The 23,247-nt window shown below is 44.4% G+C and overlaps 1 protein-coding gene across 1 annotated transcript in view; it reads left to right on the top strand.

Annotated features, from left to right (window-relative positions):
* Window positions 1-23,247, top strand: part of ITPR3 (inositol 1,4,5-trisphosphate receptor type 3) — a 580,258-nt gene that overhangs the window by 307,992 nt on the left and 249,019 nt on the right. Inside the window, exon 26 of the mRNA XM_073575604.1 lies at window positions 19,425-19,589. Coding sequence (XP_073431705.1) covers window positions 19,425-19,589 — 165 coding nt within the window. The remainder of the gene's footprint in view (window positions 1-19,424; window positions 19,590-23,247) is intronic.

The raw sequence follows: 23,247 nt of genomic DNA, 5'->3' as shown, positions 1-23,247 counted from the left end.
GCTCGGAAGGGAAGTAGTGACGTTTTGGAATGCAGACTTTGATGGAATGGTCTGCGGGTGTCATGTTGCCTTTGGAGAGCCCCTAATGTACCTAAACAGTGGAAACCCCCCACAAATGACACCATTTTGTAAACTAGACCCCCCAAGGAACTTATCTAGATGTGTGGTGAGCACTTTGACCCCCCCAGTGCTTCACAGAAGTTTATAACGCTCGGGCGTGAAAATAAAAAATTCGTATTTTTTCCACAAACATGATCTTTTAGTCACCATTTTTTTATTTTCCCAAGGGTACCAGGAGAAATTGAACCCCAAAAGTTGTTGTCCAATTTGTCCTGAGTATGCTGATACCCCATATGTGGGTGAAAACTACTGTATGGGCACACGTCGGGGCTCGGAAGGGAAGTAGTGACGTTTTGGTATGCAGACTTTGATGGAATGGTCTGCGGGTGTCATGTTGCCTTTGGAGAGCCCCTAATGTACCTAAACAGTGGAAACCCCCCACAAATGACCCCATTTTGAAAACTAGACCCACTAAGGAACTTATCTAGATGTGAGGTGAGCACTTTGAACCCCCAAGGTCTTCACAGAAGTTTATAATGCCAGGGCATGAAAATAAAAAAATCGTATTTTTTCCAGAAACATGATCAATTAGTCCGCAATTTTTTCATTTTCCCAAGGGTAACAGGAGAAATTGGACCCCAAAAGTTGTTGTCCAATTTGGCCTGAGTACGCTGACACCCCATATGTGGGAGAAAACTACTGTATGGACACACGTCGGGGCTCGGAAGGGAAGCAGTGACGTTTTGGAATGCAGACTTTGATGGAATGGTCTGCGGGTGTCATGTGCGTTTGGAGAGCCCCTGATGTACCTAAACTATTGAAACTCCCCACAAGTGACCCCATTTTGGACACTAGACCCCCCACGGAACTTATCTAGATGTGTGGTGAGCACTTTGAACCCCCAAGTGCTTCACAGAAGTTTATAACACTAGGACGTGAAAATAAAAAAATAATTTTTTTCCACAAAAATGATATTTTTGCCCCCAATTTTTTATTTTCCTAAGGGTAACAGGAGAAATTGGACCCCAAAAATTGTTTTGCAATTTGTCCTGAGTAGGCTGATACCCTACATGTGGGGGTAAAACACTGTTTGGGCGCATGGCAGAGCTTGGAAGGGAAGGAGCACCATTTGACTTTTTCAACTCAGAATTGGCTGAAATTGAGATCAGACGCCATGTTGCATTTGGAGAGCCCCTGATGTGCCCAAACAGTGGAAACCCCCAATTATAACTCCAACCCTAACCCCAACACACCCCTAACCCTAATCTGAGCCCTAGCCCTAGCCCTAACCCTAGCCCTAACCCTAGCCCTAACCCTAGCCCTAACCCTAGCCCTAACCCTAACCCTAGCCCTAACCCTAGCCCTAACCCTAACCCTAAGGCTGTGTGCACACGCTGCGGATTTTGCTGCGGTTCCGCAGCGGTTTTGGCTGCTGCGGACCCCAGTACCATGATTCCCTGTGGGAATCAAAAACCGCAGTGCAGACGGTGCGGAATTTTCCGCGCGGATTATCTGCGGTTTTCAATCCGCAGAAAGAATTAACATGTCAATTCTTTCTGCGGATTCTCCTGCGGTTTGCCATCTCCTCTATTGAGGAGATGAAAAACCGCAGGACAAAACCGCAGAGCAATCCGCAGGTAAAACCGCAGGTCTTTTGACCTGCGGTTTCACCTGCGGATTTTACAAAATCCGCGCGGATGAATCCGCACCTAATCCGCAGCGTGTGCACACAGCCTTACCCTAACGGGAAAATGGAGATAAATACTTTTTTTTAGTTTTATTATTTTTCCCTAACTAAGGGGGTGATAACGGGGGGTTGATTTACTATTTATGGCGGTTTTTATTTTTGGCGGCTGTCACACGCTAAAAGACGCTTTTTATTGTAAAAATAGTTTTTGCATCACCACATTTTGAGAGCTATAATTTTTCCGTATTTTGACCCACTGAGTCATGTGAGGTCTTATTTTTTGCGGGACGAGTTGACGTTTTTATTGGTACCATTTTCGGGCACGTGACATTTTTTGATCGCTTTTTATTCCTATTTTTGGGACGCAGAATGAACAAAAACCAGCGTTTCATGAATTTCTTTTGGGGGGGTGCGTTTACACCGTTCCGCGTGCGGTAAAATTGATAAGGCGGTTTTATTCTTCGGGTCAGTACGGTTACAGCGATACCTCATTTAGGTCGTTTTTTTATGTTTTTGTCGGTTTTATGCAATGAAAACTATTTAATATAAAAAATAATTATTTTTGCATCGCTTTATTCTGTGAGCTATAACTTTTTTATTTTTTCGCTGATGATGCTGTGTGGTGGCTCGTTTTTTGCGGGACAAGATGACGTTTTCAGCGGTACCATTGATATTTATATGCGTCTTTTTGATCGCGCGTTATTACACTTTTTGTTTGGCGGTATGATAATAAATCATTATTTTTTGCTTCGTTTTTTATTTTTTAAGGGGTTCGCTAAAAGGGTTAACTAATGGGACAGTTTTATAGGGCGGGTCATTACGGACGCGGCGATACCTAATATGTGTACTTTTATTGGGTTTTTTTTTTATTATTTTCAAAAAATGAATTTTTTGGGGAATATTTTTTTTTTTTTTTACTAATTTATTTGGCGATTTTTTTTGATTTATTTTTACATTTTTTTTTAATTTTTTTTTTACTTTATTACATAGTCCCAGGTGGGACATCACTGTCCTGTGACAGATCGCTGATCTGTCACATCACAGATCACTGTGACAGATCAGCAATCTGTCACAGGCATTGAAGCAGACTTCCTCTTGCCTGCGCTTTGCAGGCACTGAGGAAGCCAGCTTCCTCAGGTCCCCGAAGGCCCCCGTCGCCATCTTGGATTCGGGGGCCTGGAGGATAGGAGCCCCCCGCAGCAGCGCTGCACATTGCGCTGCCGTGGGGGGCTCAGGGAAGCACGGAGGGAGCCCCCTCCCTGCCGATGCTTCCCTTTAACTCCCGGTACACCGCGATCATGTTTGATCGCGGTGTGCAAGGGGTTAACGTGTCGGGGGCGGTCCGTGACCGCCCCTGACACATAGTGCCGGGTGTCAGCTGTGATGATCAGCTGACACCCGGCCGCGATCAGCGGCGCTCACCACGTGGGCGCCGCTGATCGCGGTAGACGTACTATCCCGTCCACGGTCATACGGGCCCGGGTACCGTGGACGGGATAGTACGTCGGATGTCAGGAAGGGGTTAAACATGCTGGGTGATAATAATGTAGCTAAAGTCAGGGCTCTTCTTGCTACAAAGGCAATATCATTATTTTCCACAATATTTTTCAAAACATCGTTCTGAGACAACAAAGGAAGATATTTTTTGATGATTTTAACAATAGAATTAAACTGAGGACTATAATTGGTACTGAAAACCACCCTAGATTTTTTAGAGTCAAACTGTCTTTTTTTTCTCAGTAGATTCCAGCAGCTTAACCCTATCCATGCCTGCTACCATTTTCTTGGCTCTCTCCAAAGACCAATTAGGATACCCCCTTTTTTTTTAAATTATTACAGGTCATTTCAATTCCTTTCCTCCAATTGAACGTTGTTCACATATATATATATATATATATATATATATATATATAGTACAGACCAAAAGTTTGGACACACCTCATTCAAAAAGTTATCTTTATTTTCATGACTATGAAAATTGTAAATTCACTCTGAAGGCATCAAAACTATGAATTAACACATGTGGATTTATATAATTAACAAAAAAGTGTGAAACAACTGAAAATATATGTCTTATATTCTAGGTTCTTCAAAGTAGCCACCTTTTGCTTTGATTACTGCTTTGCACACTCTTGACATTCTCTTGATGTATGTATTCTATGTGTATATATCTATTCTTTCGTTTCTTTATTAAACCTGTCAGTGTGATTTTACTGTATCGCGCACTTAATTGCCTGCTTTTCTAAAGGACACCGGGTGCATATTTCTCGCAAGTCACACATGAGGTCCGTCTGTAATGCGTTTTCTTTGCGCACCCATAGACTTGCATTGGCATACTACGGGCGTAATACGCTGACAATCGCAGCATGCTGCGATTGGCATGGCCCATAAAAAATACGCCAGAAATATACGGCTGATGGGAGCTGCCCCATAGAGAATCATTGGTCCGTGTGCAATGCGTGTTTTTAACGCCTCTCACTCGTCCGTATTTCTCTCTAGTGTGATGCCGGCCTATGAGAGAGTCTGGGCAAAAATGGCCTGCATAGCAGAGTTCCAAGACAAAAATCACTTCTGAGCAATAAGAACATAAAGGTTCATCTCCATTTTGAAAGAAAACATCTTGATGATCCCCAAGACTTTTGGGAGAATACTCTTTGGACTGAAAAGACAAAAGTTGAACTCTTTGGAAGGTGTATGTTACATTACATCTGGTGTAGAAGTAACATAGCATTTCAGAAAATGAACTTCATGTATGGTGGTAATGTGATGGTCTTGGGCTGTTTTGCTGCTTCAGGATCTGGAAGACTTGCTGTGGTAAATGGAGCCATGAATTCTGCTGTCCACCAAAATATCCTGAAGGAGAATGTCCGGCCATCTGTTTTGACCTCAAGCTTTAGCGCACTTGTGTTATGCAGCAGGACAGTGATACAAATGTCACGATCCATTTTTGGATCTGTGTCAGAGTCTGGACTCTCATATAAACCTTTTTCCTTTCTGGCCCTCGGGGGTTAATATGGGTTTTTGCCCCCGGTGGCCGCTGTTGCTACTACATGTTTAGTCAATCAGCAGGTGTGACCACTCCCTCCTTCCTATAAAGGGTCATCAGGTGCTGCAACTCACTGTTGGTGATATTATACATTTGGAGACCAACCAAGCTGGACTCAGGAGCAGGCTGTGTTGCAGTGGAGCTCCAGCTATCCCCTTGTTCTGGTGCCTTACTCTGCTGCTCGGAGCATTAGCAGCAGAGAGAATCTAAGTCTTGTTTTTTAGTTTATTTTACCCTTAGGTATCTGTCGTATCTTTCCTTGTTTGTTATTTGGTGCAGTACACGTTTTCCCTGTCTCACCTCCTGGGGAGGGGGTTGGGGGGTTACCTCAGGGCTAAACAGGAGATAGGGACAGGTCGGGGACTTGGGCCTCACTACTATCAAGTGTATCCCCAAGTTAAGGAGAGTCAAGGCACCCCCTTAGCCTGAGGGGCAGTTCAGGGGCCCAGGTTCCACGTCTTCTGTTTTCCCCCTACTGCCCCATGACACCAAAACACAACAGCAAGTCCACCTCTGAATGGCTTAAGAAAAACAAAATTAAGACTTTGGAGTGGCCTAGTAAAAGTCCTGACATTAATCAGATTGAGATGCTGTGGCTTGACCTTAAGAAGGCAGTTCATGATCGGAAACCCTGCAATATGGCTGAATTACAACAATTTTGCAAAGATGAACTGGCCAAAATTCCTCCAGAGCATTGTAAAATACTCATTGCCATATTATCTCAAACAGTTGATTGCAGTTGTTGCTGATAAGGGTGGCTGTTGTGAGTTCATTTTCCCCTTCACTACTGAGGCCCGAGGAACTCCCTCTTCTGGTGAAGAAAGGTAGTGAGCCTGATTGTCAAACACCTGGGGCTGATGATGATGACTGGCTGAGTGGAGTTAATGACTGGATATAAGGCTGCCTACGCCCTTCTGGCCTGCGGGTGATTTCTCTGTGGACTTCTAGGAAACCAGTCTGATTCCTGCTCATCTAAAGCTAAGATTTCTGCTTTGCCTTTTTGCATTAGTGTTTTGTTTTCCTTGCTTTTCTGGATTCTGCCATTCCCTGCTGGGGTGAGCTGAATCTCCTTTTGCCTGTTGCTCTGTCTTCAGAATATTCCTGAGTACTGACATAGCTTTTTTTGAAGCCTAGCCTCTTCAGGGCCTTTTTTACTGTCAGTTGGTTGGCTCTTATTTTCATAGGGTTTTTCACGGATTGCAGACAGCAGCCTTCCTGTCCTTTCCTATCTAAGCTAGCGTGGGCCCCATCTTTGCTCAGTCTATCTTTCTGTCTGTGTTTTGTTCTTTCTTCTTGCTTCACCGTCATTATATGTGGGGGGCTGCCTTTTGCTTTGGGGTCTGCTCTGGGGCAGTTTAGATTTCCCTTTCTGTCTTTAGGCTATGTAGTCCTCCGGCTGTGATCAATGGGCCTAGGGCATCATAGGAGCCCCCCACGGCTACTGCTAGTTGTGTTGATAGGTTCAGGGGTCTGCAATCCGATAGCTGCCAACTTCTCTGGTTTTCTGGACTTAGCTAGCATTTCTATTTTTGCCTCCTACGGTGACTCAATCATAACAGGTGGCCTAACTAGTTATTAGGTGTAGCACCCGCATCTCTGCCTGCAGTCCCTCTCTCTCTGCAGAGACACCAGCATACTCACCGCCGAGGCTACCGTGCTGCTCCTTCTGGGTCTGCTGCTGCCCAGGGTGCGTGCACTCCTAGCTGGTCTCCAGGCAATGTGCTTAGGGCACACGCGCGCACACCAACATGGAGGTGTCTGCAATGTTGTGAGTTTGTTCCTAACATGCTTGTCAGTTCTCAAGTCCCAGTATGTGTAACCTAGCCTGCTGCACCCGCTAGTACTTTCTTCAATAGCAGCCGAGCCAGCTGCACCTGCCAGTGCTCACCTCAACGGAAGCCGAGCCAGCTGCTCATCTCTCCGTCAGATTGCCCTGTCTGTACCTGCGGTTCCTGTCTTCTTCTCTGCCTGCATCTGTTGGACATTCCTCCGGGCCATCCCAGCTACCTGTTCCTAGGGGTCAGCTGCCATCTACCCAAGGTCAGTACTGGAGTAGCACCTGGATCACCTCCCTTCTCTCTCCACAGACCTCGGTGTTGTTAGCTGCTGCATGTCCGTGGTCAGATCAGGTGAAGCTCCTAGTCTCGCCCCTCCAGGTTCTCCTTGGGCTTTGGCGAAGTGGTTCCACCACCCAGCCCATTACATTAGGTTTAGGAGGATATTACGTTTGTTTGGATTTCTTTTTCCTTAATAATAAAGACCTTCATTTAAAACTGCATTTTGTGTTTACTTGTGTTATCTTTGTCTATTTAAATTTGTTTGGTGATCTGAAACATTTAACTATGACAAACATGCAAAAGAATTGGAAATCTTAAAAAAAAAAAAGGGTGTGTATATTTTTTCCTCTATATCTCTGAGGCCGTAGGGGGAATTTTTTTTTCTCTCAATGGAGATAAAGCAATTGTCTGATCGTGTGGAGCAGCTCGCTGCGGAAGTGCGGGGAATTTCCGCCTACCTTGCTCATTCACATGCTGCTGAACCAAAGATTCCTACACCTGATGTATTTTTTGGGGATGAATTTCAAAAATAATTGTAAATTATTTTTTGCCTTGAAGCCTAACTCGTCAGGGAGCTCCGCGCAGCAGGTTAAAATCGTCATCTCTTTGCTGCGTGGCGATCCCCAGGATTGGGCGTTTTCTTTGAAACCAGATGATCCTATTCTGACTAATGTGAACGCATTTTTTCAGGCCTTGGGGTTGTTGTATGACGAACCTAATGCCATTGATCAGGCTGAAAAGACCCTGCTGGCATTGAACCAGGGTCGTGATTCTGCAGAATTGTACTGTCAAAAATTCCGAAAGTGGGCAGTACTTACTACCTGGAATGATAATGCCTTGGCTGCTCTCTTTCGGAAGGGGTTGTCAGAAGCCATAAAAGATACTATGGTGGGATTTCCTGTTCCCTCTGGTCTTGACGATTCTATGTCTTTAGCCATTCAGGTTGATCGGCGTTTACGCGAACGCAGAGATGCACGAGAGGTGTTGCCACCTGTTGAACAGATGTCTGAACCTATGCAATGTGGTAGAGTTTTTTCCAGAGAGCAGCGTCAGGAGTTCAGAAGGCGTAATAAGTTGTGTTTTTTCTGTGGAGATGCCTCGCATATTATTTCTGTCTGTCCTAAACACGAGAAACGCTTTGCACACACGTTTTCTGTTCGTGGTGTTCAACCTAAGTTTCTTCTGGCTATTACTCTGATCTGCTCCCTCTCCACATTTTCCGCCAAGGCTTTTGTGGATTCGGGAGCAGCTCTAAACCTAATGGACTTGGATTTTGCTAAACGTTGTGGATTTCCGATGACACCTCTGCAGACGCCTATCCCTTTGAGGGGGATTGATGCTACTCCTTTGGCCAAAAATAAACCTCAGTTTTGGACCCAGGTGGTAATGCGGGTCGCCCCAGACCATCAAGAAAATTGCAGGTTTTTGGTGTTACATAATCTGCATGATACTATTGTTCTGGGGTTTCCCTGGTTACAAATTCATAATCCAGTTTTGGATTGGAAATCTGTGTCTGTGGTGAGTTGGGGTTGTCGGTGTGCCTTTAGTGAGGCTCCGGTGTTTTCCACCTCTCCTCAGTCGCATGATGTTCCCGATTATTTGGCGGACTTTTATGATGTATTTAGTGAGAATGAGTCTGCGTCTCTGCCTCCTCATAGGAGTTATGACTGTGCTATTGAACTGAGCCCGGGGTGTAAATTTCCCAAGGGTCGGCTCTTCAATTTATCTGTACCCGAGCACGAGGCTATGCGATCCTATATTAAGGAGGCGTTGGAGAAGGGTCATATTAGACCATCCTCGTCACCCTTAGGTGCCGTTTTTTTTTTTGTAGCCAAAAAGGATGGATCATTAAGACCTTTCATTGATTATCGTGCTCTCAACAAAATTACTGTTAAATATCAGTATCCGTTACCCCTGATTTCTGATCTATTCTCCAGAGTTAAAGGTGCTTGCTGGTTTACCAAGCTTGACCTTAGGGGGGCGTATAATCTTATTCGCATTAAGCATGGGGATGAATGGAGGACGGCGTTTAATACTCCGGAGGGACATTTTGAGTACCTGGTGATGCCTTTTGGGCTCACTAATGCCCCTTCTGTCTTCCAGTGCTTCATGAACGATATTTTCCGAGATTTTGTCGATAAATTTTTGATTATCTATCTGGATGATATTTTGATCTTCTCCAAGGATTGGGATTCTCATGTGGAACATATTCGGACTGTGTTCCGGATCTTGAGGGAGAATTCCCTGTATGTCAAAGGATCTAAATGCCTCTTTGGAGTACAGAGGATTTCTTTTTTGGGATTTATTTTGTCCCCGTCAACTATTGAAATGGACCCGGCCAAGGTACAGGCCATTTACGATTGGGTTCAGCCCACTTCTTTGAAGGCCCTCCCGAAGTTTTTGGGTTTTGCTAATTTTTATCGGAAATTTATAGCTAAATTTTCTAGTATTGCCAAGCCATTGACTGATTTGACTAAGAAGGGTGCTAATGTGTTAAATTGGTCTCCGGAAGCTGTTTCTTCCTTTCAGGAGCTGAAGCGAAGATTCACCTCCGCCCCGGTTTTGCGGCAACCTGATGTCTCACTTCCGTTCCAGGTAGAGGTGGATGCTTCTGAAATTGGTGCAGGAGCTGTTTTGTCCCAAAAGGATCCTGTAACATCTAAAATGAATCCCTGTGCTTTCTTTTCCCGAAAGTTCTCTCCATCTGAACGTAACTATGATGTGGGGAATCGGGAACTGTTAGCCATGAAATGGGCATTTGAGGAGTGGAGACATTGGTTGGAGGGAGCTAAGCATCAAGTCATGGTCCTCACTGACCACAAGAATTTGATTTACCTAGAGTCGGCTAAGCGCTTGAACCCTAGACAGGCTAGGTGGGCCTTGTTTTTTACACGTTTTGATTTTGTGGTTTCTTTTCTTCCTGGAACTAAGAATGTCAAGGCTGACGCCCTCTCTAGGAGCTTCTTTGCTGATTCTCCTGTGGTGACCAAGCCTGCTACCATCTTAGGCGAAGGGGTAGTTCTTTCTGCCATCTCGCCCGATTTGAGACGTGCTCTGGAAGAGTTCCAGGAGGACAAACCTGAGCGTTGTCCCAGTGTAAAGTTGTATGTTCCTGACCAGTGGAAGAAGAGAGTGATGTCTGAAGTTCATTGCTCTGCTTTGGCTGGTCATCCAGGTATTTTTGGTACTAGAGATCTGGTGAGTCGGTCTTTTTGGTGGCCCTCCTTGTCTCGTGACGTCAGGAATTTTGTGCAGTCCTGTGGGACGTGCTCCCGGTCTAAATCGTGTTCTCGCTCTAGTGGGTTGTTGATGCCTTTGCCTGTCCCCAAGAGGCCATGGACCCATATTTCAATGGATTTCATCTCTGATATGCCTGTCTCTCAAAGGATGACTGTTATTTGGGTGATTTGTGATAGGTTCTCTAAGATGGTTCATCTTGTACCACTCCCTAAGTTGCCGTCTTCCTCTGAATTGGTGCCCCTGTTTTTACAACAGGTGGTTCGCTTGCACGGGATTCCTGAGAACATTGTATCTGACAGAGGAGTCCAGTTTGTGTCTAGATTTTGGAGAACTTTCTGTTCCAAGCTGGGAATTCAGTTGTCCTTCTCCTCTGCTTTTCACCCTCAGACCAATGGGCAGACAGAGAGCACAAACCAGACCTTGGAGTCATATTTGAGATGTTTTATTTCTGCTGATCAGGATGATTGGGTTTCATTTTTGCCCTTGGCTGAATTTGCTTTAAATAATAGAGCTAGTTCTGCCACTTTGATGTCTCCTTTTTTTGTAACTTTGGGTTTCATCCTCGATTTTCTTCAGGGCAGGTGGAGCCCTCTGCCTGCCCAGGGGTTGACACTGTGGTGGAGAGAATGCACCAGATCTGGGACCAAGTGGTGGATAAGTTATCTCTCTCCCAGGAAAAGGCCCAGCGGTTTTCCAACCGACATAGGACCATTGGTCCCCAATTTAAGGTTGGTGATATCTGAGGCGTATCTAGGCTTTCTGGCACCCGGGGCAAGAATTTGGTTCGGCGCCCCCCCCCCAAGTACATATGCGACTTGCACACTTAGCCATGTACCCACGAGCTGCTCTCCCTAATGCTCTCAATGTTCAGTAAAAAACTGAAAGCAGGAAGAGAAGCTCGTTGTCACAGGACCATAACTATGAAAATCGCATATGAGTGAAGTGTCCGTGTGATGACTACTGGAACCTGCAGAGCTGAATCCTGACATTGCAGCTTCTGAATTCTCACAACGAATGCACTGCAAACTTTTAGGATTCTCCCTTGCCGATTTACAATCATGTCAGCACAAGTATGTGATTTATATACTTCTGGCCACATTCCGACTAGACGTGCCCGGACTCGCTCCGTTCATTTTCATTGAGTGAGGCCACACACGTCTAGTCAGCATGTGACCGCATGTATGTAAATTACCGGCACAAGAGAATCCTGACAGCGTTCAGTGAGCACTGTGAGAATTCAGAAGTCTGCAGTCACATAGAATGTCTGCAGACTCAGCACAGACCTGGACAACCCCTGTAATGCTCCTAACAAATAAAAACATGAGACTTAGTCAGTGTCACAAATAACATTTACATCCAGGTACCTTATATATGACGTCGTCTCTGCAGTCGTTCTCCTTTTCTTCATCTTGTCCAGACCCCATGATGAGTTTTCTCATCCACAGCCGTCTCTGTAGACTTCCATCTTCTCCGGTCTTCTGCAGCAAATCTCCACACGATCCCCTTAAAGATAGAAGTGTCATTATAATGCTCCTGAATACAAATATCTGCAATATACTGTCTCCTCACACTATTCCCCTCCCTCCTCATACTGTCTCCACATATATTTACCCCCTCACTCTCTATACTGTCTGCTCACACATATCCCCGACTCCCCATACTGTGTCCACATACATTCACCCGTTCGCACCCCTTACTGTCTGCACCCAACCCCCATACTGTTTCCTCATACTCTTCATTTTGTGTCCTCAAATCTCCCCACACACATTAAATACCATCCCCACTCCAAATCCCCATCACTAATCCCCCACACACATTAAATAACCCCTCATCCCTACTCCCAAATCTCCCCACACATTATGTACCCCCACTCCAAATCTCCCCACACATTATGTACCCCCACTCCAAATTCCCCCACACATTAACCCCCATCCCCACTCATTAATCTCCCCACTCATTAACCCCCATCTCCACTCATTAACCCCCACAGTCATTAACCCCATCTCCACTCATTAACCCCCCAATCATTAACCCCCATCCCCACATTAACCCCCATCTCCACTCATTAACCATCCACATTAACCCCCATGACCACATTAATCCCATCTCCACTCATTAACCCCCATCTCCACTCATTATCCCCCCACTCATTAACCCCCATCCCCACACATTAACCCCCATCCCCACATTAATCCCATCTCCACACATTAACCCCCATCCCCACATTAATCCCATCTCCACTCATTAACCCCCATCTCCACTCATTAACCCCCACACATTAACCCCCATCTCCACTCATTAGCCCCCCACTCATTAACCCCCATCCCCACATTAACCCCCATCTCCACCCATTAACCCCCCACTCATTAACCCCATCTCCACTCATTAACCCCCATCCCCACATTAAGCCCCATATCCACTCATTAACCCCCATCTCCACTCATGAACACCCCCATCTCCACTCATTAACCCCCATCCCCACATTAACTCCCTTCCCCACATTAACCCCCATCTCCACTCATTAACCCCCATCCCCACATTAGCCCCATATCCACTCATTAACCCCCATCTCCACTCATGAACACCCCCATCTCCACCCATTAACCCCCCACTCATTAACCCCCATCTCCCATCTTCGGTGGTTCTTCAGCTCCACAGAGGAGCACACTTACCACCAGCGTTTGCTCTGGGCGCCGGGGAGTGACGTCAGCAGCGTGATCACATGACCTGATCACGCTGCTGACGTCGCTCTGGCCCGGCGGTCAGAGCTTCAATTGTACTGGCATCTGTATAGACGCCAGTACAATTGCTGCCTGGGAGTCGGCGCGGCCTCCTTCTCTGCGTCGGCTGTCAGCTTGACAGCTGACACAGAGAACCGCCGACACACAGGACGGGGGGCGGCAGAACGCAGCCGCCGGGGGAGAGACACTGCCGACCGCTGCATTAGGCGGCCCGACTGCGCCCCCCTGCTGCCTGCGCCCGGGGCAACTGCCCCGGCTGCCCCCCACTGGATATGCCACTGGGTGATATGGTGTGGTTATCATCAAAAAATATTGCTATGAAGGTGGCTTCTCCTAAGTTTAAGCCTAGATTTATTGGACCTTACAAGATTTTGGAGATTATTAATCCGGTCTCTTTTCGTTTGGCTCTTCCTGTCACATTTAAAATCCATAATGTGTTCCATAAATCTTTGTTGAAGAGGTTTGTTGAACCTGTTGTTCCGGGGGTTGCACCTCCAGACCCTGTATTGGTTGAAGGTAACATGGAATATGAGGTAGAGAAAGTACTGGATTCCCGTCTGGCTAGACGGAGACTCCAGTATTTGGTTAAGTGGAAGGGTTATGGTCAGGAGGATAATTCCTGGGTCTCTGCCTCTGATATTCATGCCAAAAGATTGGTGCGTGCCTTTCATCGGGCTCACCCTGATCGCCCTGGTGGCGTGGTTGAGGGTTTGGTGACCCCTCCTCAAGGGGGAGGTACTGTTGTGAGTTCATTTTCCCCTTCACTACTGAGGCCCGAGGAACTCCCTCTTCTGGTGAAGAAAGGTAGTGAGCCTGATTGTCAAACACCTGGGGCTGATGATGATGACTGGCTGAGTGGAGTTAATGACTGGATATAAGGCTGCCTACGCCCTTCTGGCCTGCGGGTGATTTCTCTGTGGACTTCTAGGAAACCAGATTCCTGCTCATCTAAAGCTAAGATTTCTGCTTTGCCTTTTTGCATTAGTGTTTTGTTTTCCTTGCTTTTCTGGATTCTGCCATTCCCTGCTGGGGTGAGCTGAATCTCCTTTTGCCTGTTGCTCTGTCTTCAGAATATTCCTGAGTACTGACATAGCTTTTTTTGAAGCCTAGCCTCTTCAGGGCCTTTTTTACTGTCAGTTGGTTGGCTCTTATTTTCATAGGGTTTTTCACGGATTGCAGACAGCAGCCTTCCTGTCCTTTCCTATCTAAGCTAGCGTGGGCCCCATCTTTGCTCAGTCTATCTTTCTGTCTGTGTTTTGTTCTTTCTTCTTGCTTCACCGTCATTATATGTGGGGGGCTGCCTTTTGCTTTGGGGTCTGCTCTGGGGCAGTTTAGATTTCCCTTTCTGTCTTTAGGCTATGTAGTCCTCCGGCTGTGATCGATGGGCCTAGGGCATCATAGGAGCCCCCCACGGCTACTGCTAGTTGTGTTGATAGGTTCAGGGGTCTGCAATCCGATAGCTGCCAACTTCTCTGGTTTTCTGGACTTAGCTAGCATTTCTATTTTTGCCTCTTACGGTGACTCAATCATAACAGGTGGCCTAACTAGTTATTAGGTGTAGCACCCGCATCTCTGCCTGCAGTCCCTCTCTCTCTGCAGAGACACCAGCATACTCACCGCCGAGTCTACCGTGCTGCTCCTTCTGGGTCTGCTTCTGCCCAGGGTGCGTGCACTCCTAGCTGGTCTCCAGGCAATGTGCTTAGGGCACACGCACGCACACCAACATGGAGGTGTCTGCAATGTTGTGAGTTTGTTCCTAACATGCTTGTCAGTTCTCAAGTCCCAGTATGTGTAACCTAGCCTGCTGCACCCGCTAGTGCTTTCTTCAATAGCAGCCGAGCCAGTTGCACCTTCCAGTGCTCACCTCAGCGACAGCTGAGCCAGCTGCACCTGCCAGTGCTCACCTCAACGGAAGCCGAGCCAGCTGCTCATCTCTCCGTCAGATTGCCCTGTCTGTACCTGCGGTTCCTGTCTTCTTCTCTGCCTGCACCTGTTGGACATTCCTCCGGGCCATCCCAGCTACCTGTTCCTAGGGGTCAGCTGCCATCTACCCAAGGTCAGTACTGGAGTAGCACCTGGATCACCTCCGTTCTCTCTCCACAGACCTCGGTGTTGTTAGCTGCTGCATGTCCATGGTCAGATCAGGTGAAGCTCCTAGTCTCGCCCCTCCAGGTTCTCCTTGGGCTTTGGCGAAGTGGTTCCACTACCCAGCCCATTACATTAGGTTTAGGAGGATATTACGTTTGTTTGGATTTCTTTTTCCTTAATAATAAAGACCTTCATTTAAAACTGCATTTTGTGTTTACTTGTGTTATCTTTGTCTATTATTTAAATTTGTTTGGTGATCTGAAACATTTAACTATGACAAACATGCAAAAGAATTGGAAATCTTAAAGGGGGAAAACACTTGGGATGAAATTGAATGGGAGGAGACAGATTAGATATTAGAAAAAACTTTTTGACAGTGAGGGTGATCAATGAGTGTAACAGGCTGCCTCAAAAGGTGGACCAGATGACCCAGGAGGTCCCTTGCAACTATACCATTCTATGACTTTTTCACACAATTGTATATGACAACACTGGTGACAGGTTCCCTTTAACCCCTTCCCAATATTTGACGTTCTATCCCATCCATGTGCTCTGGGACTTAACCACTTCCATACCAATGACGGAATAGTACATCATCGGTAAAGATCCCTTGCTTTGAGTTGGGCTCCGGTGGTGAGCCCACCTCAAAGCTGCGACATGTCAGCTGTTATGAACAACTGACATGTGCTCGCAATAGGCGCAAGCGGAATCGCCGTCCGCCCGGGCCTATTAACTAGTTAACCCCTTAAGCCCCAAGGGTGGTTTGCACGTTCATGACCGGGCCAATTTTTACAATTCTGACCACTGTCCCTTTATGAGGTAATAACTCTGAAACGCTTCGATGGATCCCACTGATTCTGACAAGGCAAAAAACAATGCTTTATCATCATACCGCCGAACAAAAAGTGCAATAACACGCGATCAAAAAGATGAACATAAATGAACATGGTACCACTGAAAACGTCATCTTATTCTGCAAAAAACAAGTCGTAATACAGCATCATCAGTGAAAAAATAAAAAATTTATCGCTCGCAGAATAAAGCGATGCAAAAATAATTATTTTTTTCATAAAATTGTTTTTATTGTATAAAAGCGCCAAAACATAAAAAAAGATATAGATGAGATATCGCTGTCATCGTACTAACCCGAAGAATAAAACTGATATATCAATTTTACCACATGCGGAACGGTATAAACGCCCCCCCAAAAGAAATTCATGAATTGCTGTTTTTTGTTCATTCTGCGTCCCAAAAATTGGAATAAAAAGCGATAAAAAAGTCATGTGCCCGAAAATGGTACCAATAAAAATGTCAACTCGTCATGCAAAAAATAAGACCTCACATTACTCTGTGAGACAAAAAAAGAAAAAATTATAGCTCTCAAAATGTGGTGATGCAAAAACTATTGCAATTAAAAGCGACTTTTAGCGTGTGACTGCTGCCAAACATAAAAACCCTCTATAAATAGTAAATCAAGCCCCCCCTTTTTCACCCCCTTAGTTAGAGATAAATAATAAAATTAAAAAAAATATGTTTATTTCCATTTTCCCATTAGGGTTTGGGCTAGGGTTAGGGTTGGGATTAGGTTAAGGAGTTTGTTGGGGTTAGGGTTGGAGTTAGAATTGGGGGGTTTCCCCTGTTCAGGCACATCGGGCTCTCCAAACGCGACATGGCGTCTGATCTCAATTCCAGCTAATTCTGCGTTAAAAAAGTCAAACGGTTCTCCTCCCCTTCCAAGCTTTGCCATGCACCCAAACAGTGGTTTACCCCCACAAATGGGGTATCAGCCTACTCAGAACAAATTACACAACAACTTTTGGGATCCAATTTCTCTTGTTACCATTGGAAAAATAAAAAAATTGAGGGCTAAAAGATCACTTTTGTGGAAGAAAATATGATTTTTTTATTTTTATGGCTCTACGTTATAAACAGCTGTGAAGCACTTGGGGGGTTCAAAGCACTCACCACACATAAGTTCCTTGCTGGTTCTAGTTTCCAAAATGGGGTCACTTGTGGGGGGTTTCCACTGTTTTGGCACATCGGGGCTCTCCAAACGCAAAATGACACTCACAGACCATTCCATCAAAGTCTGCATTCCAAAACATCACTACTTCCCTTCCGATCCCCAATGTGTGCCCATACAGTAGTTTTTTCCCACATATGGGGTATCAGCGTACTCAGCACAAATTGGCAATAACTTTTGGCGTCCAATTTCTCCTATTACCATTGGGAAAATAAAAAATTGAGGATTAAAAGATCGTGTTTGTGGAAAAAATATATCATTTTTTTTATTTTCACTCCCGGGCGTTATAAACTTCTGTGAAGCACTTGGGGGTTCAAAGTGCTCACCACACATTTAGATAAGTTCCTTGGGGGGTCTCATTTCCAAAATGGGGTCAATTGTGTGGTGTTTCCACTGTTCTGGCACATCAGGGGTTCTCCAAACGCGACATGGTGTCCGATCTCAATTCCAGCCAATTTTGCGTTGAAAAAGTCAAACGGCGCTCCTTCCCTGCCGAGCTCTGCCATGTGCCCAAACAGTAGTTTACCCCCACATATGGGAAATCTGCATACTCAGGACAAATTGCACAATAATTTTTGGGGTTCTGTTTCTCTTGTGAAAATAAAAATTGGGGGTGAAAAGATAATTTTTGTGGAAAAAATATGATTTTTTTAATTTTCGGCTGTACATTATAAACTTCTGTAAAGCCCTTAGGGGTTCAATATTCTCACCACACATGTAAATAAGTTCATTTGGGGGTTTGGTTTTCAAAATGGTGTCATTTGTGGGGCGTTTCCACTGTTTAGGCACATCAGTTGCTCTCCAAACGCGACATGGCATTCAGCCAATTGAAAAAGTCAAACGGCGCTCTTTCCCTTCCAAGCTCTGCCATGCGCCCAAACAGTAGTTTACCCCCATATATGGGGAATCAGCGTACTCAGGACAAATTGAAAAATAACTTTTGGGGTCCTGTTTCCCTTGGGAAAATAAAAATTGGGGGTGAAAAGATCATTTTTGTGGAAAAAATATGATTTTTTAATTTTACGCCTGTACCTTATAAACCTCTGTGAAGCACTTGGGGGTTCAAAGTTCTCACCACACATCTAGATAAGTTCCTTGGGGGGTATAGTTTCCAAAATGGGGTCACTTGTGGGGGGTTCTACTGTTTGGGTGCATCAGGGGCTCTCCAAACGCAACATGGCGTCCGATCTCAATTCCAGCCAATTTTGAGTTGAAAATGTGAAACGGCGCTCCTTCCCTTCCGTGCTCTGCCATGCGCTGTTTCAGTGGTTTCCCCCCACATATGGGGTATCAGCGTACTCAGGACAAATTGCACAATAACTTTTGGGGTCCAATTTCTCCTGTTACACTTGGTAAAATAAAAAAAATTGGACCTGAATTAATTTATTTGTGAAAAAAATTAAATGTTAATTTTTTTTTAAACATTCAAAAAATTCCTGTCAAGCACCTGAAGAGTTAATAAACTTCTTGAATGTGGTTTTGAGCACATTGAGCAGTGCAGTTTCTAGAATGGTGTCACTTTTGGATATTTTCTCCCATATAGACCCCTCAAAGTCACTTCAAATGTGATGTGGTCCCTAAAAAAAATGGTGTTGTAAAAATGATAAATAGCTAGTCAACTTTTAACCCTTATAACTATTTAACAAAAAAAAATGTTGGTTCCAAAATTGTGCTGATGTACAGTAAACATGTGGGAAATGTTACTTATTAAGTATTTTGTGTGCCATATCTATGTGATTTAAGGGCATGAAAATTCAAAGTTGGAAAATCGCGGAATTTTCTAAATTTTCGTAAGTTTTTCACAATTAAATGCAAGTTATATCAAATAAATTTTAGCACTAACATGAAGTACATTATGTCTAGAGAAAACATTGTCAGAATCACCAGGATCTATAGAAGCATTCCAGAGTTATTACCTCATAAAGGGACTATGGTCAGAATTGTAAAAATTGTTCGGTCATTTAATTCCTCGGCTCCTTATTTTAACTAGGCCCTGGAATGAATGCTCTGTCTCTTGAATACCATGTTTTCCAGATTCTGTAATTGAACCAGTCCCTCTAATGTTGACCCAGTTTATTGACCATCCTGCTGCCAACTTGCTCTACAAGCCAGCAGCTCCTCCATGAATGCAACCCAAGGGTCTCTGCAGCGAATGTCACGTTCTAGTATGGTGGTATGAGGTTGAACACCAGGTCATTCCCTGGAACCTGAAAAGTGGAGTGGCTTGTGTGAAACTAGTTAATAGAAGCCTATAACCAATATTAATTCTTGTGCATCTAATAAACTATTAATGCCTAATGATGTCTAAGTGAAGAGATTCATCTTTATGGTCAATTTGCATTAGGACAATCAAATATTGTTTTTCAATTTTTCACTGTTTGTCTACCTTTTGTTACTTTAAGTACCGTAATAAATTATCACACATCTTGCCACGGTATATTTTATATTACTTCACATTTTATAATGCTATTCTGCTTTTTAGGTTCAACTCCTTATTTCTGCCCAGGATGTAGATAATTACAAGGTTATAAAATCGGAGCTGGACAGACTGAGAACAATGGTAGAAAAGTCTGAACTCTGGGTGGACAAAAAAGAAAAATCAGGAAGTGGGAGCTCCTCAGAAGGGAGCAAAAAGGAGAAGAAAGAGGTATTTAAGTATTATTAAAACAATACTGGAAACTTTCCCTTCAAAAATGTCTTCATGGCTTGGCTTGTAAGTTTTAAAGTGAATAAAGGCTGTCTAGAGAAGTCTGAAAATACACTGCAGTGTGTGAACGGGCAGAAAGGAGTTGACCGAACAAAATTACATCAGTTCAACTTAAATGCTGACAAGCCGAAGAATTGTTAAAAAAATGTATCAATACTATTTCAGGCACTGTGTATACTTTTATTAAGCTGAGCAATGTCTGTGACAAACTCTTTATAATGTTCCACAGCAAATGATAGATGTGTATTGATACAAGCTCTTATAAGGTGATTACAGGCTACATGAAAAATTTTTCAACGGAAGCGTCTTGGAAATGGAGTCCACTTTGCATGACATGGAACAGGAGGAGCTCAACAAATTGATAGTTTTGTGAGATAAGACTGACTTTAACTTCAGAGTCCAGTAGGCAGTCCTAACTGGTTATTCTCAGCTATCTCTGTGTGTATTCCTATTGGACATCACGGTGTAAGCAGAGGTTTAAATTAATAAATTACTAGGTCTAATACTCAATCCCACAAAACCAATCATTAATCTCTGCAGCTGCTCCTGCATGCTGCCTGTAGAATGCACCGTATTTTAATATGGCAGTTTCTCTTTAAGAACCAATCCATACAGAATTTAACAGGTTTTGCATGAAGTGTTAGAAACTGTAAAGTTGTTTGTAAAAGTCATATTTTTTTTTTTTTTAAATCATATAAATTTTTAACAAAATTCAAATCAACAGACAATCTCAATATTGCCAAATTTAACAGGGTCACAAATTTAAAAATTACCTCCCCACCCCCCATTACATATATGAACAGCAAATGATTGATGATACAGCCTTCATTTGGGATCATCTTCTCTCCGCCCATGGTGTCCACAATGTCTCAAATGTTTTTTCCCCCTTTCATTTAATATAAATACTCTTCTCTATGTTCACAATAAAGTCAGATTGTCTAAGAAATTCCCTCAACGTCGGTGGTTCTTCATTTATCCAGTATCCGGCGATTAGTTTCCGGGAATATTTATTAAACTAGCTATTGTCACCGTATATTTATTGTGTACTCAAATCTCCTTCACATATCCCAGAATACACACCATAGGATCCCTCTCAATCCTACAGCTATACGCTCCCCCAATGGTATTAAGCACTGTTATCCAATATGGGTTCAGTCTTGGACACTGCCATAGCATATGGAGGATCCCTGCCCCTTCAGCCTGGCATCGAGGACACTCAGAAGTCTGTCTCAGACCAGCTCTATACAACCGTTCTGGAGTCCTACTGTATATACTCTATGAAGTACATATATCTGCTAGAGTCTGCCCGCTTCACTCAGCGACAGTTTGGGTATATATTCCATGATCACCTCCCATTTGTCCTCCTCTATCCTTCCCAACTCCTCCTCCCATTTTCCTTTTACTTTAGCTGGATAATTATTTAAGAAGGTATACATTAAATCTTTGTAAATATCTGACACCACTCCTTTTGTTCCCCCCTCTGCACAAACATAGTCAACCAGTATATCTTATGGACCTCCATATTGACTGTCTTGCTATGTCTTACATATGCATGTCTCAGCTGCCCATACCTGAACCTACAGACCTCCGGTAGCCCATAGTCCTCCTGCAACTTTCCAAAAGACACTAGTCCTTGCGTGTCCTGTACCTGAACCATGTATTGTATTCCCAGTCTCTTCCAATTTTTAAATTCCTCCATTTTTTCAAACTCCGGCAATGTTTAATTTTGCCATATCGGGGAAAAATTTGTCAAATGCTCCAATCCCCTAGTCTTTTTTTGTTGCCTCCCAAACTTTATGTATAAGCACTTAAGTGGGATATAACAATACCATCCTCCTAAAGCTACCTGCCTCGAGCCCCTGAACCAATGGGTCCCTCCCCAACACCTGAGCCAACATCCTTTGTATTGAACCCGTGCCAGCTGCTTCCATCCACCCCCTCACCTGTTGGCCTTGAGCAGCTAAGTAATAGATCCAAGGGTTCGGAAGTGCCAATCCCCCTCCATCCTTGGTCCTCTGCAATATCTCAAGCCTGATTCTCGGCTGCTTTTCCCCCCACACAAGATCTCTAAATATAGAATCAATGATACAGAACCATCTTTTAGGAAACCATATAGGGGCATTGTGCAACACGTACAACAGCTGGGGAATCAGGATCATCTTGATCCAATTTATTCTTTCCACCACTGAAAGATGTAATTTACACCACGCCTCTACTTTACTCCTAAACTTACCCAGCAATTTAATCAGGTTCAAGTCCACATAGCTCGAAAGTGGAAGTGCCACCTGAATGCCCACGTATTTAAACTGTCGCACCCTTGCTAACCTACTACCCTTCCCCGATATCAGTAGATCATCACCAAATTCATCTACAGCTATAATATTTGATTTCTCCCAGTTAATTTCTATTAGTCCCAAATGTCTTAAAAATATTCATCACTCCCTCCCAACAACGAATCTCCATAGTTCTCCAAAAAAAGCAGCACCTCATCCGCCTACAGGGCTATTTTTTCTTCTATTAGTCCATATCGAAACCCCCTAACTGAAGCCGCTTTCCTTATTGTCTGCACCAGGGGCTCCACTGCCAGCGCAAAAAACAGCGGAGACAGCGGACACCCCTGCCTAGTCCCCCTATGAAGAGCAAAACTTCTAGACGTTTGCCCATTAACTCTAAAACTAGAAGATGGGGATGTATACAGGAGCCGTATCCACTATATAAAAGTCGGCCCAAATCCAAAGCATCTCAGCACCCTCCAAAGTTAATGCCATTCAACACTATCAAAAGCTTTACGCGTGTACAGCGACACCACAACCCTACGGCCCCTGTTGTCCGACGGCAGCTGTAAGTTCAGAAAAAGTCTACGCAAATGTATCGCTGGTCAGGTTGGACAAGATCCTGAATCACACTTGCCCGACGGCTAGCCAGAATCTTAGCTAAAATTTTTACATCCGCCGTCAGCAACAAAATGGGCCTATAGGATTCCGCCAACTCATATCCCTACCCTCTTTAGGAGTGACCACCACCACCGCCTCTCTCATAGACAGCGGTAATTCACCATCCCGTAGCGCCTCCTCCAAGACCATCTTCAATTTAGGTGTTACTATCGCTACTACTGTACCTTATTAACCTCTTCCTGGGCTCCCTTAAGCCTACTCTGAATTTCTACTGACGGGTTCGCTATCATATCCATTTCTACTCTCTCCAGGGTTTCTATGACTTCCTGGTCACCTAACCTAGTTTTAGACTTACATCTAGAGATCTCCCGAAACAAGAGTCCCTTCAGAACTGCCTTCATGGCATCCCACACCACCCGGTTATCAGCACTCCCATCATTAAACTGCCAATACTCTCCCATTTCTTTCTTGATGACATTCATATTAATGTATTCAAACCACAACTGGTGCAACCTCCACCCATCTCCCCACCCAATCCTCCCCCCTGTCCATTTAATAAACAGCTCTATGGGCTTGTGATCCAAGATCACTCACGGGTGGTATTCCACTCCGCAGACCATTTGTGTCATTAGATCATTACCCAACGTGATATTTATTTGTGAGAGAGACCCATGAGTCGCAGAATAGCAAGAGTAACACACTTC

The sequence above is a fragment of the Dendrobates tinctorius genome, unplaced genomic scaffold (assembly GCF_039654945.1).
Source record: "Dendrobates tinctorius isolate UK_male_01 unplaced genomic scaffold, ASM3965494v1 ptg000045l, whole genome shotgun sequence".
Lineage (NCBI taxonomy): Eukaryota > Metazoa > Chordata > Amphibia > Anura > Dendrobatidae > Dendrobates > Dendrobates tinctorius.
The sequence above is the reverse complement of the archived record's forward strand: the minus strand, read 5'-3'. Positions and strand labels throughout refer to the sequence as shown.